The sequence below is a fragment of the Oxyura jamaicensis genome, chromosome 7 (assembly GCF_011077185.1).
Source record: "Oxyura jamaicensis isolate SHBP4307 breed ruddy duck chromosome 7, BPBGC_Ojam_1.0, whole genome shotgun sequence".
Lineage (NCBI taxonomy): Eukaryota > Metazoa > Chordata > Aves > Anseriformes > Anatidae > Oxyura > Oxyura jamaicensis.
The window spans coordinates 35,264,444-35,288,069 of NC_048899.1; the positions used below are offsets into that span (position 1 = coordinate 35,264,444).

Consider the following 23,626-nt stretch of genomic DNA (forward strand, 5'->3'; position numbering starts at 1 on the left):
ACTTCTGTGCTGCTTTGTAAAGTACGTGTTATCAAAACTTTAGCAGCTCAGCTATTAAGAGATGTTTTAATGCGAGATTATTTGTCTCCTAAAATTTGAGTGTTTTGGGTTTTAGACCTTGAGTCACAGTGCATATGTTCCTTCTATATAGCCGGCATTAAACTGTTGGAGGAGTTCTTAGGATCTATTTTCTACCACCTGTGACATTTTCTTAAAAATATCTTTTGCACTTTTAACACCTCAGTAAGTAAAATGGATTGTTTAGGAGAAAAATCAGCTCAGAGCAAAAGGTTTGGGAAGATGATACCAGAATGTTTATAATGCATATTACGGTTGAGAGGGTTGTGTGAATTTAACCATTACTGTATGTTTACACTAACATTTACACATAAGCTCCTACATTATAAACATTTATTGCTCAAGCAGGTAATATTGAGGACTGTTGTTATCTTGGGCTATAAGCCTGTGGAATTGTTGCATGGCCTTCTTGATACACGAGTTCCTAGAAACCTTTTTTTTTTTTTTGATGTTTAAGTATTCCAAGCCCTTACAGGAAAAAAAAAAAAAAAAAAAGGCTACCGAATGAACATCAGCACTCTGAGAGCACAAGTGCTGTGAACAAGGAAATGAATTAGGGCCCATGCAGATATAATTCCTTGTTCTCCTTTTTAATTTAAATATTTCAAAATCTACTAAAAATGCAAAAAATAACATCCCTCTGCTGAAGAATATGGAATTAATACACTATTTCTTCATTATCACATAGCCTGCTAGTTTCCTAGTGGTGGTAGTTTGTTTTTCCAAAGTTTTGGAACTTCATCCATTTTCATTAACAAAAATTTTCATCTGGAACCAACAATTGCACACAATGCACAATTCTTCCAGGCTTGTGCCTGACTGCTGCCCACACTTAGTGTTATCATGGCTTGACTTACCCCCTGAATTAGATTTGCTGCTAGAGGAAGGTGTCTGCTATACTAGCCAGACTATGGGCTGCCTGTCAGTCATCCCAACAGAGTAAAGACTGAACAAAATGAGAAAAAAATTCAAGTTTTCTTTTTCCCTCAGGAGGCAGTTGGTCCAGAACAAGTCTCAGATGCCCTGTTCAAGAACCCGATTAAACTTATGATACTGTTTGAACTTATGAGACCCGAGTTGGTAACAGCTTCTGGGCATCCAGCATCCTCACTCAACACTGGGCTTTAAAACTGTTGTTTTAGCTTTAGTGCTCTGTGCTCTCTGTTTTGAGATATGGAAATCTGGATGTTCACCAGCTTGATGACATGTCTCATAAGCAATGACGCCATGAGTCACTGAAATAGGGACAAGAAATCTGAGCTTCAGAAAGGATGCTCTGTCTCTAACTTGCGCAGTAAACATGCAAAGACCAAGCTACGGAGCAGCAATCTGCTCCAGGTAATGCCTCTAATTTCTGTGTCCTGTTTAATTTTACTTGGATTAAATGAGCTCTTAGATTTTTCTAAATGGATTTTTGCACATCTAAAGTATTTTCAGTCTTCCAGAGATCACACAGGAAGCTTGTGCTGCATAAGTTTAGGCAGTATGCAAAGCTGCCATCTTTTTATAGAATTTTGTCACTACTGACATACTGTCAAATGGATGTGAAGGAAATCAGACAGAGTATGCAACTTGACTTGAAATGTTAGGTGTACAGTGAAAGACATTTTCATGAAAAATGTCATGTCCTTGGTAATCTAGGCTTTCGACAAGGTAACAGGCAAGTTCTGCTGTGGTATTTTATACATTTACTGATGGTCACTTCACATTTTAGCAATGAAGTCCTGTTTTCCACACTGCCCACAAATATTTACTAATGGTAAAAATGTCTTTGCTTTCATTTAAGGAAAAAAATGAGATATCTAGCTACAATAGATTTTTTGATTAGTGGTTCCCTAAAATTTGTTCCATACTACAAAATTTATTGAACCATGTACTGTTTATAAAAGAGCAAGCAATAAACTAATACCAATGCAGGTTCTTTAAGCACTTCCTGTTAACTTATGGAGAAAGCGCTGTGTTGCCTTCTCTCCTCATCACCATTCAGGCATAGCATCTACTTTGCTGTTCCAAAAGTCCATCTTTAAAGCACATCCCTAAAATGCAGTGCCTACAAATAAAAATGTTTCAGTTCAGAGCTGTGACAACCAGCTGTCATGCTGTTCAACTCCCTTTCCTGTCCACATGGGTGTGTTACCTCTTCAAGTGGTGATCATTTGGGAACAATGACGGTCTTGAGTCTGGTTTTGGATCTTTAGCTGTAAAATGAAGGTTGTAGAAGTTAGCACAAAATCAGCAATAATGATGTAAGTATCATTCTATTGGCTGATAGTTCTGTTACTCCTTCAGCTGTGTTATGTTTCCCCTTATTCTTTCAGATTCTTCTAGGTCCTTGAAGCTCTTGGTTCCCATGTACTTCAGGAAATGATAAAGGTGTTTGCTACACAAACCCTCTTGCATCTTGTCTTGCTGCAATAGGAAATAGGAAATTACTTGCCTGAAAATCTTTTTTTTTTTTTTTTTTTTTTTATTCTTTTCTTTGCATTCTTGTAAAATTTGTCATAGTCCCTTCCTAGGTCTTTCTTAGCTCCACTTGAGCCTCAGTCCTAGCTCCTGTTCCCTAACCATCTCTGCTCTTTCTCTTAATTCAATTGAACACTAATCTTTGTGTCAACAAGACTTCCTTCAGTGTTGAAAAGCACTTAGCTCTTCACTTTAAGCTGTTTTCTTCCAATTTAAGACAAGTCATCTGTACATGGGACATTTGCCAGTGTGCTGATAGAAGGGGAGCAACTTGTAGTTGTCCTTGGTTACCTGGGCACATTGTGTTTGTCTGTTTTGATTCTCATGTAAGAGGGACATTGTCCCAGTTTTCCTTGAGGAAAGAAGGAGACAAAGAAGCAGAGACATTAAGGAAGAAAATGGGGACAGTGTTGGTGTCAAAGGTTGCTAGATGAAGCCTATAGGAGGAGGAGATGATAGCAATGGTAAAACTCAAAGGAAAATAGATATTTGTGGGCTGCATCCTGAAGCTTGTACTGCTGATCCATCCAGATTGCCTTCTTATTCTCTCCCCACTGTCACCAAGCTGGCAATATAATATTCTGCCCAAATCCAACTGGCAGAAAACTTGCCCCCAAATACTGGGGTGTTCTGCAGGATCCTTCTTCAGGGAACCCACTGAATTCATTGCTGGATATCTACATTGGTGGAGCACATGTTCTTGAGGAGTTCCACTGGCACTACCTATCAATTATGTGTCCTTAAACCTGAGGATGAACTTGATTTTCTCAGTCTGTATTGCAGTTCTTTGTTTCATTGTGGGAAATAACCAAAAAATCCCCCTAATCTGCCAAAGCACCAACAGAAGGCTCTGCATCCTGACCAGCACCATGGCAGTCCTTGTGTGCACACCACAACCACCATGCCCCACAAGGGAACCCCAGCTCCTCCAGGAAGATGAATGCATGCTCTGAAAGTCGAGCTAGAAATATCAGAAAGATGCTATCGTTCTGTGCTGAAAGGTTGTGGGGGAAGACGTCGGTGAAGGCGTGAAGGGGTTTTTCTGCTGGGCCAAAGACAAGGAGCTGTGTGACGTCCCTCCCTGTGGGTTCCTCCTGCCTGACAAGGAGGGACCACAACATTGTGAGCTGCTCGGCAGCAGATGTGTGTGGCTGTGCTTCTCCAAAGGCTGCTTAATGAAGAAGTGCTAAAACAGAAAATCAAAGAAGCAGAAGTGTTAATCAGAGATGCAATAGTTCAAGTCTTTTTTTTTTTTTTTTTTTTTTTTAATTGGAAATTCTTTGATTGTCCAGCATTTACTATTTTAGAAATCCAAAGTAACATTATGGTAAGCGTCACATTTACTTAAGCTTTGTTTCAAATCAGCAAAGCAGATTTGTTGTAAGCTATTTCAGTACTCAAAGGGTTTCATTGAAGGTAAGAAAAGGGAAGTTGTCTTGAGGCTTAGAACTGTAATTCCTTTTAGCATTTCCTTTTAAACGTCATGTTTACCTTCTGCAAAATCTAATGCTCCTTGCTTGTTGCACATTCAACAGCGGAGATATTTTCATACTTTAAAATCTGTCTTTTTATCCAATCCAGAAGAGTTTTGCCCTAGACTTGTGTGTAAGTTACTCACTGGTGAGATGGTATAGCTAATGCTCTTGCAGGAAGTGGTTTTACTCTACTTTTTTTTTCCTGCTTTCTTTCTGTCTTTATGAGCTGAGGGAGATTAACCCGAATGCTGTCTATAGACATGTGACCTAGATGTTTTCCGTTTTTTGAAATAGTTAAACTGCTGCCGGTTGATGACAGTTTGAGATGAGACAAGGACTTCTGTGAGGCTGTAGGTAAGGAGTCTTAAATTCAACTTCTTGCAATTCAGAAAACTTGTTGCTAATGATTTTTAGAATAGCTATATCTATGTGTATTGTGTATGTGTTAAATACAGGTTGTGTTACATTATTATTTTATTTCTAGTCTTTGAAGATTTGGAAATAATAATGTAGAGGGTACATGTGAAATGATGCTTTAAAGGCAAAATTCATGTTCAGAATCTAAAAAATCTGTAATGTCCTCTATCTGATCCTCTGTAATATCCCAAGCTACTAATCACTTCTCATATCCCTGCCTTTGCTAAGTAGTTGTCCCCCAAAGTGGAAAAGACCAGCGGCACTTGCTGGGAAAGTCAGTTAGGCCATGTTTCCCAGCATTTGCCTTTGCTGGCTGCAATTTGTCAGCGTTTGATTAACTGGCTTCCTTGCTGATGACCATGAGGGAGGTGATTAGTAACAGTGGATACTGTAAGAATTGGTGAGTGGTGAAGGCTGATATCTAGAATTGTAGAATATCCTGAGATGGAAGGGATCCACAAGGATCATCAAGTCCAACTTCTGGCTCCACATAGAACCACCCCAAAGATAGACCATGTGTCTGAGAGCATTGTCCAAATGCTTCTTGAACTTCAGCAGGCTTGATGCTGAGACCACTGCCCTGGGGAGTCTGTCCCAGTGCCCTGCCACCCTCTCGGTGAAGAACCTTTCCTAATATACAGCCTATTTGGTACTCGATATCACTAGAGACTGAAGACACTGATAGAGCCTCTTGCCCTGCTTGTTGTCAACAAGCTTTGTACCACAGTAGTACCACTTTGTTCATCAGTATTACTAGTTAGAGTAGGGCATGGGGAGGTGTAAAGGAAATTGTATAACAAATGTCCTTGGTTTATCTGTGGGGACTCTCAATGTTCCTTGTGGAGCTGGTCAGTGGAAATGCCATAATAACATGTTTCCTGCATAAAGCTGTTTAGATTGAGCCTAATTAGTTCTCTGCTCTGGAGCTAGCCAAAAGATGCTTGTGTGTCCTGAGGCACATTTCACTCAGATCTTTTCATCAGAAAGGTAGTTTTACGTTTCTGTCTGTGGGCACACTACTCTCTGTCTTTTACAGTCTTACAAGGAAATAACAACCCACAAAGATGTTCAAATAACACAGTATCACATTTTGATTATGGGTCACACAAAGGAGAGTCAGAATTAGAGACAAAGATTTGTTTTCCTGAAAGGTTTGTGACATATACTCATGTTTGTAACTGATAGCCTTATCATAAGAAGCAACTTGTTTTTCATTTGGAAATATGGGTCAGAGTTGAAAGAAATCACACGTGGCTTGAAGCTCATTTTGAAATTGTGCATACTAATTGGAGACAGATTTTAGAGTAGTGTTGTAAGAGTACATTTCAGATTTTCTGTACTTTTTTTGGAGAAAAAAGCTGTCCTGCCTTCATACACAAAGCAGCACAGACAGGGAAATTGTATAAAAAGAACACGTTCTCTTCCTGGGCTATGTCTGTACTGCTACAATGTTTTAGAGTCATTTGAAATGCATTTTTTCCACAGATCTGTGTGATTTGGTAAAGCAGTTTGAATTCTCAGAGTTATTTTTCTATATTTTCTCCCATCCCTGCAACTTACTCTTTGTGTCCAAGGGAAATTCATTTAAAAGCAGCACCTCTTGTTCACTTTACCTCTCAATCCAATTACACATGCCACATATATTTGTTCATTTTCTTTTCCAAATAGAGTGAATAGCTGAACCACTTCCTGTATTTTAAAGCTTCTACTGTATACTACAATTGAATTAAAAAAAAAAAAAATCCTTTGCCTCTGGTGACAGTATTTGTTGTATACATTTCCTTTTGCATTGATAGAAGAGATACCCGAGTTTGGAAGAGATATTCATCTTCTTCCCACCGAATGTGGGGTGCCTGTCCTCCTCAGTAGGTCCTGTCTTGTAGGGCTAGGATTGCCAGGGCAGCAAAGGAGAGGTCTGTCTCAGGCCATGGGCTCGAGTATGTTTCTCCGCACCTGGAGTGAGGCAGGAACCAGTAACCAAAATGGTGACAGAGGCTCTTTTCAATTCTTCTCCGGATGTTTGGGTGGCATAGCACCACAACCTCTGGCATGGGGCTAACTTAACTGAGGCTGTTGTACACAGCTCTGATTTGGATTTTTCTGTCTGTTTCTGGTCCATGACATTACTACTTCTTTGCAGTGACAGATATTAAGGAGACGAGCTTCAGGCTTGTCTCTAAAGCTTCAGGTCCATCGTGATCAGCAATGTCTCATGCAGAGGATGGGTTTTGCTGTGCTGCCCAGAGACTTCAGCTCATTTCTATACCATGGAGTCCCACAGACTTTTAGCAGTGGGAGCTGCTCTTTTCTCCTGGCCTATTTCTATTGAGTCACATGAGGCTCAGTGAGTTATATGCAGTATCTTCCAAATTCTTTGAACATCACAATGTGTAATTCATATACTAGTCAGTTTGTCTTTTTTGGAGATACTGCTGTGCTGTGTCAGCTCAATCAGTTTGAGTTGCTAACCATTAGATGAGTTGTTAAAGCCTGCATACTCCTAAAGACAGTCCCTCGATGTTGAAGAAGTCTCTCTGTTAGGTGTGTTATTAACCAGAGACCTGAAACATGGCAATTGTACTGGTTCTTCCTAATCCTGTATGTCTAAGTGTAGTTTGGGCTGATCTCTTTTAAAGAAAAGAAAGCATCACTGGAGCTCCAGCTAGTTTCTGTGTTTCCCTTCTTTCCTACTTAAGACTTCTACGGGGATGCATCAAAACAAGTTCTCAGTGCTACAAAGATAGAAGCTGGCACTGGGGAATATATGAAGGTGCTTTGATAGCTTTCACAGTTTCATTTGCTAACAACATTAGTCCTGAAGTAGTGAAATGGGAAAAAATTTTGGCCTTTGACTGTGTACCTTCCATGACAATTCAAGTGCCATTCATAGCACAACTGAAGTCTTCTTTGCCTGATTGCACACCCTGTATAAAACTTTGCCCTTTTTCCATCCTGTGGTGGTTTCCAGCAGCTTCTGTCACAATGAAACTAATTTCTGTATTGTTGACTTTGTCTCAGAGCAGGCTGACAAGCTCCATTTCCTTCAGCTCATCCACGACAGCACAATCCCCTACTAGGTGTGTTTTTGGAAATGTGTGAACGTGGTCTAGGTGGGGACACACTGATGTTATCTGCTCCTGGAACTGTCTCACAAAGTCAGTCTGTTTCTGTCAGTGGTCTCGATGAAACTTAGCTTCACTGATAACTCCTTTTTTCAGCATTTGAAAGACAGAGGTTTTGGTTCTTTTGCTGTTCTGAATGTTAAGTTTGTGCATTCATGCACTCATTATATTTTTGGTTAGCTTCCCTGACTTGAGAAATACTATAAAAAGAATGTTTTGAAGCCCAGCTACAAAACAAACAGAGCTAGTTTCTCGTTTGCACTGGTACTTCCTCAGTACACATCTATTTTCATTTCTAGAGTGAGACCTTTTTTGTGGAGTCTGTGGACTTTATTATAAATTGAAGGACAGTGAGGTGACAACTTCCGGGCTGGCTGAAATACGAGCAGAGAAAATGTCATTGCATGTTTTTTTTTATGAAAGCTATCTGAATGGGAAAAGCAGGCATTCATTTTCTGGGCATGGGTATTTAGCTTTTGCAAACTGACAGCAGTAACCCCTGCTACAGCTCAGTCTGTGGACGCAGTCAGGTCATGCTGGAACAGATTTTCAGTGCATTACTTGGCTCATGCTGAAATCACCTGGAAGTGCTGATGCCTGGCACATGTAAAAGTGAGTCCTGTTTGCCAGAAACTATGAACCCAAGATTAATGTATGCTTGAAAATTTTGGCCTTTTTCTGTTCATTTTTCTGCATTTACATTCACCTTACTCAGCATGAGAAAGAACGGCTTTGGGAATTAAGCAGAAATGTATTGAAAGGTTACTTAACAAATATTGGAATTCTCCAAATTAGCTTCTAAACTTCTACGGGTATGTGCAAGTCATGGAGTAAAATACTAATTCAGATAGTGCATGGTTCCCTACTGAAGAATTTCTTCAATAAATTAACTAAGTTTGACATTGCCATAGTTAGTGGCCAACAGTGGTTTAAAACACAATATAGCACTTCCTGCCATTCCAGATTGACAAGTATTAAATCATTCACTTGCAGTTAAGCTGGGTATTGTGGGTTTGTGCTGTGGTTTTTCATAAATATTTCTTCCAAAGCCTGTGCCTGATCTACTAAATAGACACAATCCTTGAACAAATGACCTTTAAGTGACTTCTGATTTCTTCTCCAAGATGTGCGCCAGACTTTCAGCACAACTGCAATGTGATAAGAGGGGAGGGGAAGAAAAGGAAGAAGAAGGAAACAGAAGTAAATAAGGCTGAGAGCTGAGGAGATGTGCTTTTTGTTTCTTCTTTTCCTGCCCCACCCTGAGAAAAGCTACCACTGTATTTGGTGCTGAATCAGATATCAAGGTACCTATCTGAACCAGATACTGAAGCTCCTCCTAGACCTGGTGTAGTGCTCAGCGCCTGTACTTGTTTGCTGCAGAGGATGTTACTAAACTTTCTTCCTTTGTGGGCAAGGAGGGAAATGACACAGAACATCTGTGAAGACATTGAAGTGCTGGAGTTCTGGCTCCAACAGTAACCTTCATGGTTGGTTGGTCATGGCCTGATGGATGTCAGGATGCTCTCGGCATTTCTGGTGTCTCTTCTGGAGCTGTGGCTTGGGAGGCACCTGCTGCCTGGCTGGATGGATGTCTTCTTGGGATGGTGGATTTGGAGGAACCAGACAGTCCACAGAGGGAGTTGAACCCAACGTTGGCATCCATGTGGGGATACTCAGCCCACGTGGTGAAGCTGGCTGGAGCTAAACCCCAACACGTGCTGTCCAACAGCCAGATGGTAACACCGTGGGCATCCACAGCAAACAAGGACAGAAATCTCCTGGGCCAGGGTTCTCCCCATCAAAGTACATTTCTAGTGAATGGTTTTGCTACAGATTAATAATTTTTTCCAGAAGTATGTTACGTTAGACTTTCCAACTGGCCGAGCTGCTCTCACATGTGTTGCCTTTTTTGTTTTGGGCTGAGCAGTTCTGAGGCTCCAATTGGAAATGCCACTAGTATCACGAGAATGTTGCTATTAAGAGAGAAAGAAAAATAAAACAAAAAATGAAAAAAAAAAGTAATCATTAATCAAATTAATGTGATGATTTTTGGGCTAGGACATGGCACTAATCCATTCACTTTTTTTTTTTTTTTTGAGTGTTAAAAGAAGTGGAACCAGCCTAAATAAAAATATCTTAGCTTCTCCTCAACGGTTGCCCTTGGTAAAGGAGGCAAGGAGTGTCCCCAGTCAGCACAGGCTTAGAGAAAACGGTCCCTTCAATTCATGCTTGAATTTCCCTTGGAGAATTTAGCACTGGCTCTGGACTAAGTAGTGCATATTTGCATAGACCTGAGAGTTTCAGAGATTTGAATTATAAAAAACTTCTTTTCTAGTTTTACTTTTCATCTAAAGTTTGGAGCTTTCTATCATATCTTTTCAAGAAAGCAAGAGAGTGAAGAAAGGGAATCTATTTAGATGTGGAGCAAAAAATGTATAAATTATCAGAACGAAAAATGTTCAATGCAGATATTTATTACCATACTTGTTTCTTGCATCAAGATACAGATGTTTAGGGAGTAAAGCTGATGTATGATATAGACATTTTAACTCAGGTATGTAGTTATTTGTATGCAAGGGCTCATTTTGCATACAAATTCAACCAGTAAGGAACATGAGCTCCATTAGCTCCTCAAGTTACCTGATAAGCCACAGCTATAATGTGCCTCAAAAGAAACCAAAACAATAGTATCCTACAAAGGATGGTGAGAAGATCCTTGCTGTGGTGCTGACCTAGGGGGTCTCCACCTGACCTCAGGTGTGCAGATAGTTTGTGCAGTGCATGGAGGAGTGCGACATACCAGCTTGGTCCTGCACAGCCACTGCTGCTATGGCCAAGGTGTAGTCATCTCTCATGAGGAAAATGGCCTTCGGACACCATGTTATGCACTAAGGAAAGAAAGAGACTTGGGGAGAGGCTGTTTATCAGGGAGAGTAGTGATAGGGCAAGGGGTAATGGTTTTAAACTAAACGAGGATAGATATAGATTAGATACAAGGACAAAATTATTTACTATGACGTTGGTGAGGCCCTGGAACAAGCTGCCCAGAGAAGCTGTGGATGCCCCATCCCTGGAAGCGTTGAAGGCCAGGCTGGATGGGGCTTTGGCAGAGGGGTTGGAACTGGATGGGCTTTAAGGTCCCTTTCAACTGAAGTCAATCACCCACCATTTTAAAATGAACAGCACATTGAAAGCCATCAGTTGGAACATGCAAATTAAATGTAGGGCCATCAACTCCATTTACATCAGTACTTAATTTTTCTGTTTAAATACATGGCTTTTTAATTTCTGCTCTTAACAATGTCGGGGGCAGGTGTATGACTGACACCCTTCTCACTATGACTGTTGGGGTTTGCATGCCAGATCTGGCACAGTTGCATGCCTGCTGTCCTTGCTGCAGAGTGGCTGCTCCTACTGAGTGCAGCACATCTGGGGTGTGACTGGAGGTGCAGGTGGGCTCTGGCCCCCAGCCTGCAGGGAGCAGGCACACAAGGTATCTGGCATCATCTTCAATTGCCTTTGTGAAATAATGTTTTGATGCCTGGTCCTACACAAAACAACCAAGTTTGCAATAATAATTTTAGGTGCGTTTAACGGAGCCTATGCTCAAACTTCTTGCATAACCAAATGATATTTTGACACCCTCGGTATTTCCCCTTTGCTGAAAGCAGACATCTTAGTAGCTACACATTGTGATATGAAATACTATCACATCAAACAAGCCTCTTTGTCTTACGCCCCCTGTGCCATGCAGTGCAGGGGAGCAGCGTGGTGGGGAAGGCACGCCCGATGCCTTCTGCTCCACTCTGGGGCACGTCAGAAGCGGCTGGTGAAGAAAGCAAAGCGGGGGCCTCACAAAATGCACAAAAGGGGCTCACTCGATGAAAACCACAAAGAATTTCCCCTTCTAGTTCCTACTGTAGCTTAAAAGTTTTCTCCTAAAATCGTAAGTGCTGGTTGTGCTGTGTTTCACAGAGCCGTCTCTTGCAAGAGCAGCACCAGGAGCTCTGTAAAGGAAAGTGGAGATGGAGTGTGGGAACAGATTAGAAGTGTCTGGAGCTTTTTTTTTCCCCCCTCAGATGGGAAGTGGGAGCAGTGAGAAGAAGTAAGGGAGCAGCTGTAGGATCACAGCACAAAAACTGCTGCAGATACGTATGGAGAAGGCTGGAGGGAGGGTAGGAGGCACTTTCATGTGCTCAGCACGAGGGATTGAACATGATAGCAGGGAGTGGGAGGGAAGGGATCTTGCTGTCCGAATGAGGGAAAGGCCTCTTGTTTTAGACTCTACTGAGATAGGCTGTGCTAGAAAGAAGTCACTTTTTTAAGTTTACTTTTAAAATTGTTTTTAAAGTCTGAGAATCTTTAAAGCCTGTCCTATTCAATAATCTGACAGAGTAGTTTTCTGTAGTGATGGGCATATGGAACTGCAGAATGGATTAAGGTAGGGCAAGTGTTTATTAAAACTATTAAGTTGAGGGATTCTTTAAAATGCAAGGGGGTAGAGCTGGAAATAACTGTCACTGCTTCACTGAGGGCTTACCAGAGCTCAAGGGGACATTTTTGTCTAGTGAAGGTGATGATGCAGCTGCAGGAACTTACGGACCAGACAGCAAACTGAGGCATGACTTACAACTGCTCCAAGCATTTGGTAGCACCCAAATACTTTAAAGTGTGACAAACTGTGCATAGTCTTACTCCCTGGTGAACATGAGGCACTTCCCCCACTGTGGACCAACAAGCCCTGTCTGATATGGAGCCACAAACATGGATGTTAACGTGACTCAGGTCACAAATGTGCTGTAAGGTCCTGCCTGAGCTGTCCTTGTGATAGCTTGTTTATATAGCCACCGTCAAATTGAAAGTGAAATGTCTGTTGGCAGAGCTGTGAACTTATAGGAAGTTTGTTTCTTTGGCTATTCACAGCAGGCTTTCAGGCGTTTTAAAAATATTTTTTCTAATACCTCAGTTTGTCTTTGTCTCTTCCACTTCTCTGGAGAGTTTGGGCTGTTCCAAAATTACCATCACCACATGTCGACTTCAGGTAAGCATGGAAAGTTTGGATGAATATCTGAATCTCTGTGGGGAGAAGTTCTGCAAAATTGAGCTGGAAGTATTTCAAGCAGTCTTACTTTGAAATTTCTGTCACTTCTGCTTCTGCTTGTATCTGTAAATACTGCAAGAATAACCTTTCCCATAGTATCTCATCACTTCAGATCTGGCAACATTAAAAGTAACAACACTTTTCTGAACATTTAGGCTATAGGAACAGATTTCTTTCAAGCACCGGAGAAAATTTGTGATTCTTATGTGATCTTCCTAGAGAAAACATTGGATTTTTTTTCTATTCAGAATTAGACTACTTTAAACTAAAAAGTTACCATGTGGTAAGTGTCATATTCAGGTGTGAAGTGAGTTTGTAGGTAGTCAGTCTTATGCATGGTGGTTGGAAAGCCATGGCTCTGTGCTGTACTTATTTGCAGTATATAAATACATCTCAGAAAGGATGGAGGTGGGAAGAAATGATCTTTTTCTCACCTGAAGAATGTCAGAAGTAACCAAGTAGTACTCCTCTGGGCTTTCCTAGTACTTCTGAGATATTATTTGGTGTTAAATCTATTAAACTGTTGTGATTTTTTATGATGCCGGAAACTTCTTGCTGTCATTGTTCTAATGACTGAACTGCACTCATTCTGCTTATTCAGTATCATAGGATGCATTAGAAGTGCTACATATCAAACCATATATATATATATTAAATACGGTGTACGTATGACCAGTATTCACTATTTGAAGCATTGTCTAGCTTGTATAGCATGGAGGAGGAAAATGGAGGCAGGTGTCGTGGATCAGATGCTCTCCAGAAAGAAATGAAATGCTTTGCCAGCAGGAAGACCTAGAAGTAGCATTTTTTTCCCAGGCATGTTCTTTTACATATTCAACTGAATTTCTACTATGGACGACTGTTCCGAGAACATATGCAGGCCAAACTGCACACAAGGGATACTTTTAGCTTCAAGATCTACTTGAAAGTGAGATATTAAATTGACACAGGAATGGTGAAAATAGACTCCATTATGCTATCCCATATGATATATTGGGGTAGATTAACTTTCAAAACAACTGTTACCTTTCCTGAGACCTTCACATGCAATATAATTAAGAAACCAAGTGATGCAAGAGACATGACCATATGCAGTCACATGCTGACTTGAAGAAGTTCTTTTACCCCATTGAATGTGTTTTTTCTTGTTTGTTTGGTTGTTTTTTTTTTTGTTTGTTTCCAGTAATATCTTAATGATATTTGTTAGCAAGTTTTTGTTTCTGCAGGCCAGTAATTAGCAGGTCATAGAGGATTATGGGACTAGAGATGGATCTCTAGTCATTAAATATGGATGTGAAGAGTTTGTCATTGTATCTGTGCAACTTTGGAAGACTGTCTCCCATTCTTTTTCTTTTCTAATTCTGAAGATATTTTCTATGCAAATAGGAAAATGTTTCCAGAGATAACACATCTCTGGCCTATAGGGTACGAGTAGCTTATTCTGATCTCTATTTTAATTTGTCAACTGATCCTGCGGTTTTTAAGGGCCTATGTATAACATGGAAGAGACCTAGAGGCTTTAAGCTATCATCTTGTATAAGTTTTCAGAATGACACAGAGGAAGACCTTTAGCTCTCTGCTTAATTCTTGTTTGATTGCCAGTCTAGCACATCTGTTCATATTTTCTGTCTCCACATCTCTCTTCATCTTATCCTTGAGAGGAATTGAGCAATGGTTTGTAAAGATTAATATTTCCACTGAAACTGTATATTTGGTTAGGATATTTTGCTGCCATCTGCCAGAAAGTGGGACTCAGTATAAGCCTTCCATTATTATTTTATCCTTTTATTTTATTTTTGTGTACAGTGTTATTAATAGTGGAAAAAAATAGAATAAACTACAGTCGAGCTTCATAGCACTAAGCCACTCCTCATATTTTTAGTGCTGCGGTCAATAGGCAGGAAATCACTGAAGCATCCAACTGTAACTGTCTGTAGGTTATTGTGCAGCGGAGGCTCCGCACCCCTGTGGGTCTGTGACACATTGTAAGTGGAGAATCACGTATACCTGAGATGTATAGTAACCATCAGGTATGAGAAATGAAGCAATTCCATCTTAAAACTCCTTAGAAAATCAGTCATCAACAGAAACATATAGTAAGTTCTTGTACTCCAAGTTAAATAACATTACTGCTGTGCATTGGTGTAATTCTCTGTGCTTCTCCCTTATTATAAAGCACATTTCCCCGCCTGGCTCCATAATGCAATAAATGCTTTGGCTTTTCTCCTTAGGTGTGCTTAGTGCTACTTTTGTATTGCTATAAGTCCATTAACTTCAGTGGGCTCACCAGGAACCTGAGATCCAGATCATGTACTCCGTGTACAAACTTGGATGAAATTATTTTAGATGATAACACAGTTTGTTCCTATTAGATAGTAAACTGATACTTGAGATTGCAGTCACAAGATTCATGTAGTAGTTAACCAAGTGTTATTGTTAGAAATAACACCCTCTTAATATGAAAATAAATAACGTTGACATGTTCATCATATCAAGGATCAAGTTAAAATCTCATTGGTAAAAGATTCTTTATCCTAAGAGTTATTTGACAACAATACTTGAAAATGCTTTTCTTGAATTTCACTACTGCCTAGGAAGTCTGCTATGATTTTGGCCAAGTTGTGCCCAGATCTTTGTCTTTAGGTGCATCCTTCATAGAGACTGGTTTATATACCTCAGAGCATACATAAATTGTGATTAATGTGCTGAAATGCTTATTCCCCACATGGTAACAGATGAATTATGGTGTGACTGAGCACTGGAAGAGGGAGCGCTTGCCCAGAGGGGTTATGGAGCCTCCTTCCCTGGAGATATTCTAAAACCATCTGGGTACAACCCGGAGTGATGTTCTCCAGGGGGCCCTGCTTGAGCAGGGGGGGTGGACTAGGTGGTCCCCAGAGGTGCCTTCCAACCTCAGCCCTTCCGTGATTCTGTGAAATGTTGGGCAGTGAGATACTGCTACAAACAAAACAGAAAAGGGTTTTCTACTCTTCCCTTTGACACACCAGAATGATGGACAACTGTACATGTAAATTCTAGCTGTCTGAAGAACTGTGGGCCATTTTTGCTTTTATTTGTAGAAAGTCCTTCGATACTGGACTAGAAAAGAATGACTACAAAGCCAGCTTTTCGAAACATGAGGTGACTTGACCTCTGTGATCCTTGCTCAGTGAGTAGTCTGAGCAAGTTCTGAGACATCCCTGAAAGTCTAACATGGCTGCAAGAGGTAAAAAATTAAAAGGCCGCATAATAAATATTGCTATAAAAGGGATAATGATCATTAATGTTAATGGGCAAGGCTTTTGGAGGAAGTAGGGCATATTAACAAACTCACAACAGTTTGTTGATGACGTTGCAAGTTTAAATTATAAGTGAAACTGCGTTGTTGAGTTTAGGACATTTACCATTTTACTGCAGAATGAACTCTGCAGGAAATTCTGCTTTATCTGATACGAAGGGCTAAATCAGGAATAAAGCCCAGGCAGTGGTGAAGCAGTGTCATTCCTGATCTCCTGCTCTGACTGGAGATGTGACTTATGGTTGAAATTAATGCTACTTCCTAAGTACAAATTATTCCAGGCTGGATGACATCTTTCTGAAATGGAAAATGCATAGGAACATTACATCTGCTTTGCATTTTCACTACAATGGATTTTTCTAATTTTCTAGTCCTCAGATAAGCTGGCTTCAGGACTCTTCTGGGCGCCAGCCCAGGACACGGTATTTCTCAGCAGCCTCTGCTGTTTGTGCCCTGGGTGCAGATGTGTGAAATGTTAGCTGTGAGAGCAGCACTGGAAAAATAAAAAATAAAATAAAGACAGAGCACAGCGGGAATAAGAATAAGGCAGAAAGCTATGTGACAGTTTCCTTGTTGTCCCCTCTCTTTACCTGTAGTTTTTTCATCTGTCCCCCTTCATTTCCATCAGTTGTGTGTTAAGCACTTTCTACCCCTGAGCTGTACTTCAGCAGAGATAATGAATAGCGTGAAGAAGGCTAAGAGCAAAATCCAACAGCAGAAATATTTACGTAGGTGTGTTGATTTTAAACAGTTCTTTCACAGACACAGCAATATGTTTTCTCCTTTGCAAGAATGCTCTGACTCACCGTATGTGGCATGAGCTTGTTTTTGCATTTGTTAACGCTTACTTCCTCTTCCATTTTTATGTTTTTTTTTTTTTTTTTTTTTTTTTTTTCCCCCGGCTTGTAGGTTTTACTGTAATGGTGAACCTAGTGTTGATTTTTATTTTTCTGTAACATTATTGTTATAGGTTTTGATGGATGCTCTTCATGTATGATGTTGCTCTTCAGCAGAAGAATGGAATTAGTGAATGCAACCACATGCATTTTAATTTTGCAGTGGTTTCACGTTATGTTGAACCCTTTTGTGTTCATTATGCTTCTGACTTGATGGTCATGTAAATATAAGGAGCAAAGCTGGAAGAATTTAAAAGTTGATTTTGATGAATATTGAAAATTACATGTAACATTTTTATCTCTTAATGTTGAAAAACAAATGCAACAAATTCTATTAATCACGAATATATATATATATATTCATTTCTTGGACAACAGTACTTGTTAGAAGTACTTGGTACAAGATGCTAATGAATTAACATTTGCACACTGTCTTTCATTATACATAGCCGTAGGAAACGTAGGCATAGCTCAAGTCAAAATTTAGAAATACTGCTACCTTCTTGTTTCTTGAAAACTAACTCTGCATTGCAGAAAAAGCAACTGTGTACTAATTTTACCAATACTGTACCAAAACTCATTAGATAAAGTCCTTGGGTAACACTAGTCAGTCTGCTCACATTATGCTCGATTTGTGGACACAGCAACATGCCAACATGGATTAAAAACCTGATACCAGCAACATGAAACTTCCTCTAGCTCCATGAGCTGCAGTAGGAAGGGAATACTTACTGAACATCACTGTGAGACAGAAACCATATTCAAGCTACTAAAGACAAAAATGGCAATGGGATGAACTATTCAATTTCTACATTTTTTTTTTTTCAAAAAGCTAAAAACTATAAAAATTAAGGATTTTTTTTTTTGCATTGTAAATGATGTTACTTTGTTTCCTTTATCATCTCAGAAAAGATGATTATATAGATAATAGAGACAAAACTTTTTTTCCCAATCAAAAGAAAATTTAAAATAATTGAAGTATTTTGGCTGTTATCAAACAGCATTTTGTGAAAACACTGCTTTTAAAGTAAATGCTATGGAAAATGTTTTTTTGTTTTTGTTTTTTGTTTGTTTGTTTGTTTTTAATGGTTTTGCCAAGACCCAGCATTTTGTGAGGAAGCCTGAGATGTGATCTCTGCAATTTGCTGAGGTACTCTTTCAACCCGAGCCTGATTCTCAGAAATGGGATGGCTTTACAGTGTGCACAGATTTGCATGCACAGTGACCTTTCAATTTTTCACCTCTGCAATACTCATTGCTTCCACACCACGTTTGAAAGTCAGCTGTACATTTGGAAGTTGGGGTTTTAGGATCTTATCCACTCATCTTCCAGATATGTAAAATGTCACTTACCCATTTGACACCTTTAGTTGTTATCTGAGCTCTGGCTTCAGTTTAGCCTAATTCACCATGGGGATGCTGTGCTATTTACTTCCAAGCACCCCAAACAAGAGCACCAATTCATGGGAAAAGCAACTGCAAGTGCTGACCTACTGAGGCTGCTAATTTCATTGACAGTACAATCCCTTTCTTCCCCCACTGAGGGCTGTTGAACTCCTGAGGCAATCTCCAAAAGTGGTGCTTTGTGCAAGACTGAATTGGTTTTGCTCTCCCAGCCAGAAACATGATTTTGTCCTTTCAGCTCTGCGGTGCTCCTTGTTTCTAAGTAATCTGATCTACACACTCTTGAGAAATTAAAATTCTCCTTTCTCACATCCAACGCGATTTTTTTTCCCCATTCTCAGATTCAGTTTTCCCCTCCTGTATCATCCATCCACCTCATGTTAGTGCCTTTTCTTGCACCTGTACATTTACCTGACATTTTTCCCACCCTTTTCTGTGCTGCTTCTGTTCCACAGTGTCCCAAAAGATATATATCTAAGAGGGGTTTTCAGTATGTTCCCGTCCCTTTTCTTTTAAGTGAATGCCATAAAATTATGCTGCCCTTTTGCTCCAGAAACCAATATAAACAAAATGAAAAAAAATAAAAAAATAATAATAAAAAAAATCTGTCTTGGTTTAATGCCTTTATCCAACAAATCAGCCGTAGGAGGTTTCAAAACTAAAATTTATATCCAGATGCTAACTATTTGCCAAAAGGCAAATTAGCTAATTATATAATGAACATGGAGTGTCTCACAAGCAGTTGCACAGGGCTTGGCAGCTCTGCCTTCCAAAGTAAGTGAAACAAATTCCCCTGCAGAACCGGCCTGAACTTGGCCCTGATGCTGCTAATAACAGTTTGGAAGCACCAGATCGTAAAAGCGTCAGATAGGATCCTTGCTCTGCTTTCTGTTACAGTTTTATCCGTTTCCCAACTCTCTGCCTTTCCGTTATTTTTTAGACGTTAAAAAAAAAAAAAAAAAAAAAAAAAAAAAAAAAAAAGTGGCTTGTAATTACTACCAAATTTTTGCAGGAGCAAATGCAACGCTGTTGCGTTTGTGGAGCTCATATTGAGGGTGCCATCTACTGGCATGCAGAGCCGATAACGCTGTCAGGAGTCCGGGCAGCAAAGGATTTCTACCTGGAAATCCTAAGGGAGCAGCTTTTGTAACTTGTGTCTTTAAGATCTGCATGATCTCACCACTCTCTAGAAGAAGACATATAAAATCTGACAAAGGAAATGCTGAGGGTTTGTTTTGTTATGTTGTTTCCTGTAAATTAAGTGCTGCAGAAAGTCCCATTGTAATACTCTGATGTATATGAATTAGTCCCAGTTTCAGGGAAAATGTATTGAGGTTCAACAAGATTAAAATCAAAATTTTCAGAAGTCTTTGCAGACTTGCAGTTTACTGACTGTGCTCCTACTTGAGATCCAGGGCATGAGCTTGTCACAGTATTAAACTTTTTTTATAGCACATCATGTACTGACAACCCCAGACAGAGAATACCTAATTACAACTCATAATGCTCCCAAGAAGAGATATGTCAGAGTTTTACAGGTGGGAGATTTCAGAAGAAAGTCTGAGAGATGTGCTCCAGCCAAACATTGGATCAGTGACAAAGCCAGTGTTGCTCTCGTCTCTCGAGTCTGATCGGCTCTCCAGCCTGGAGCCTACTGAAAATCTGTTGAGAAGTGATTTTGGTTTGATACCAACATGAAATACAAAATGGTTTGACTCTCCAAGTTTAGAAGGAAGGAAAAATCATTTCCTGCCTAGCATTGCTGCAGATCTTACTGCCAAAATGGCAGAGATCTCTGCGACGCGGCTTTGAGCGGTGACTGCTCTGAAGGGTGCTGGAAATGTCTCAGAGGGGAAGAACACCCCGTGCCACTTCCCAAAGGTCCACATAAAGACTTTGCCCCAGTATCATGTATCAGCTCTGCAGCAGAAATAGAGCTGAATACTCCCGAGTGGCAGGTAACTCCTTAGCTATATTTTCTCCTCTCTTTCCGTAGTTCTATTTCTGTAGGGATTCTAGAGTAATTAATTCAATGCAGGAAATGGCCAAAGAGCATCAGCTTTACAGCTGTTTGCATCGAAGTTAGTGTTCCTATCATGGCACAATACATTGGGTGAGTAATGACTAATACTGAAGTACTATCTTCTTGTTTCTCTCTTCAAGAGTGCTCTATTCCCTCATATTTCCATACCCTCAACTTGTATGATTTTAAATCCCTTTGGAAAAACCCAAAAGTCATCTGGACATGCTCCTGGGCATACATGGGGATGGATGATATGACCTCCATAGGTCCCTTCCAACCTTAGCCATTCTTAGATTCTGTGACCTCTAATTATTGTCTTCTATATCTATCGCTGAAGGGTGTTTTCTGGAAGGAATTCATTTATCAGGGACAGGAGAGGGTAATGCTATGAAAGCTGTGTCCTCCCACTACCACAATGCCCTGTGGTCCTGCCCAGAAACATACATGCAGTAGCACTCCTCGTGTCCCTCTCCCCCTGTATCATACCTTCCTTTGCTCTGAAGCCTTCATAGAGATAGACTTTCTTGATATCAGGGAATTATTTCTTCAGCGGCTGGGGAGATTTTGCTTGAAAAAAAAGTTTTTCCAATGTATTAGGAAAATCCTGATTTTCAACTGTTTATACTATAACTACACTTAAATGGATTTCTATTTCTCTGGATCCATAGTAGGAAAACTGGCATTTCCTTATGAAATTAGCTTATGAAATATCTAGTCCTTACTATTCTCTGTTACGTTTACTTAGAAATATAAATAGCAAGGTGTTTTGTGACCTTCTATTGTATTACTTCACCCCTAGTTTGCAATTAGTAGTATCAGGGTGAACTAGGGGAGGAAAATTGAGTGAGGGTTGGACGTTGTACTGAAGTTTTGTAAAGGAAATATAAAGCAACTCTTGTCAATGGATTTTTTTGGAGGGGAATTTGAATAGCTAAAGCACATTTTATTGGGTTGCAAAAATGCTGAGACAGGAGATTGAAGAGCAGCACATCTAGAGAAGGTGATCATTCCGTACAGTTCCCTCTGGTCCCTCCAAGGGCATGACAGCTTATGTGTTCAGTTATTTCTTCGTTTCCAATTTTATGATCACAGAAACAGAAATCTCATCCTTGCTGCTAGTAAAATTGTTTTGGGTTTTGTTTTGTTTTTTTGTTGTTGGTGGTGGTGTTTTTTTTTTAGATCTGGGTTTGACTCTAGGGTGATAGCAGGGTGATAGTGTGGTCCTTTAATGCACTTGTAACATGCATGTATTGAACTGTGGAGGTAAGATATGTTAATTGGCTTCAAAGCATGTCATTTTCCTTTGAAAGATTTAAAATGTGTGGTGTGAGCAGGGCCAAAGACAAAGTGTAGTGGCTGCCAGCTGGACATGACAGAGGCTTGCAGGGAGATTACACCATAGAGGAGAATGGCTTTTGAGATAAGGATAATCTTTTACATAAACTAACTCTTCCAAGACAGTTGGATGGGTGAGTGATAAGGACAATAATAAAACTACTGACTGACACAGCTCATAGTTATCCTGATGTTCAAAGATGATCAAGAACTTGCTGGCAAGATTGCTCAATTTATCCAGATTACAGTGACATATAAACTGTACAGATACTTTTATTTTATTTATATATATATATATATTTATGAAGGGTCCTTAGATTAATACTCTTATTTTATGTTCTTCAGGTCAATCCTGTAGCCATGGAAAGGTCTACAACTTCAGATATGGCTTCTGAAAAGCCAAGTCCTTCCCACAGTACAGGAGCTGTTCAAATGAGGATCAAAAATGCCAACAGTCACCATGACAGACTGAGCCAGAGCAAATCTATGATTCTGTCTGAGAATGTGAAAGTTGCTGAGCCTGTAAGTAAAATATTTCACAAGTCTTACCAATTTTTTAAGACCTACAGAAGGTAGGAGCCGGTATCTTAACCACACTTTTGATAATCCTTTGCAAGGAGGGATTTAATGACACTAATACATTTTTAAGAGTATGGCTAGGCATTGGAATAAGAATTTTCCTTTGCCGAAGGACAGAATTTGGCTTTCATGGCCAGGATCATAGCATTTCAACTCTCAAGTGTTACAGTATTTAAATACAGCTGCTGTTGAGAATAGTTCTTACATTATGCCATGGCATCTAAAAAGACAAACACTGAAACCAGACAAAAGAAAAAGAAACTGAAATTACAACTCTGTAAATAAAGGACAACTTTGTCAGCAACAAGAAAAAAGTCTTTCTGTAAGAATGAATGAATTGCAAAAATCAGGTGCTGAAGTTAACTTAATATTTTAGTAGTTGACAGAGTTGAAAGAGTTGACTCATTTTTTATCCATTACCATTTTTTTTTTAAATTAAATAGTTAGTGATGAACTCTATTGCCAGTTGTGTCCCTGCCCCTGTACTCCTCCTGAGCTACTAAACAAACTGATTGGTATGAGTCTCCCCTGGTTAATTTTCTTCCATAATGGTGGCAACTTGCAGCTGAGGCCATATGATGTTACAAAATTATTTATGCAATGTTAGCCACTTTTTGGACTCCAGATCCATTTTGTTCTCAGAGAATGCAAATGAGGGAGAAAACTCTGTTGGCTGGGGACAGAGTCCCAAGTCTCAGTCATTTTTCACAACCATGCAAGCTATTGATTTTTTGTTTGTTGATATAATGGATTCCTATGAAATATTCAGCTTTCTAACAAAGTTATTAAATGGAGAAAGCCTACTATCGCAGCTGTAGTTTCTGCCCTTTTTATACTAAGTTCAAACTCAAAATTCAAACTAGGTTAAAAATGCAACATTTTAATCATTAGTTTCTCTGCTATAGCTTAACTTATTTCAGGGACATAACATATATTTCTGGAGAGAAAAATCTCTTTAGGTCTTTGCATCTGATAAGATATTCATTTCCTACCCATTTGAACAATTCCTACAATTTCCTACAACACATTGTACATGTTTTTTCCTTTTTATCTGAAGTGAAATTTTCCACCATTACAGACCTGAAACGATGTTTGGTGTAATTTACTGGGAATACTATAATGTATTATCAGGAAGAACTGTACCTTTGAAAAAGTTTAAAAGTTAAGTATATTTAATGATGCCTAACATATTTTATTGGCTGTGTTTAACAAAAGGCACTAGGCTGCAGTTGTTTTTGACAAGCATGAAAACATCACAGCATGAGACTGCAAAAGGAATTATGTAGAGAAATTACAAGTGATCCATCTCTCAATGAATTATCCACCTCAATAGCCTGCAGAACTCAGCTACCAATTAACACCTACTTTATTACATGTTGGGATGTACTTAATAACTTTCATGTGTTTATGCACTATTACCTTGACTGATGCCTCT

The 23,626-nt window shown here is 39.6% G+C and overlaps 1 protein-coding gene across 3 annotated transcripts in view; it reads left to right on the forward strand.

Annotated features, from left to right (window-relative positions):
* The first annotated feature begins 4,025 nt into the window (after positions 1–4,025).
* The window catches only part of ARHGAP15 (Rho GTPase activating protein 15), a 332,778-nt gene continuing 313,177 nt past the window's right edge, over positions 4,026–23,626 (forward strand). The window contains exons 1-3 of one of the 3 annotated variants that reach the window (XM_035331541.1): positions 4,026–4,146; positions 4,311–4,370; positions 21,958–22,134. In XM_035331541.1, the coding sequence (XP_035187432.1) occupies positions 21,973–22,134 (162 nt within the window). In that variant the 5' untranslated portion in view covers positions 4,026–4,146; positions 4,311–4,370; positions 21,958–21,972. Of the gene's footprint in view, positions 4,371–12,480; positions 12,597–21,957; positions 22,135–23,626 lie in introns of those variants that run through there. The other 2 variants (XM_035331544.1, XM_035331542.1) reach the window with 2 other exon arrangements.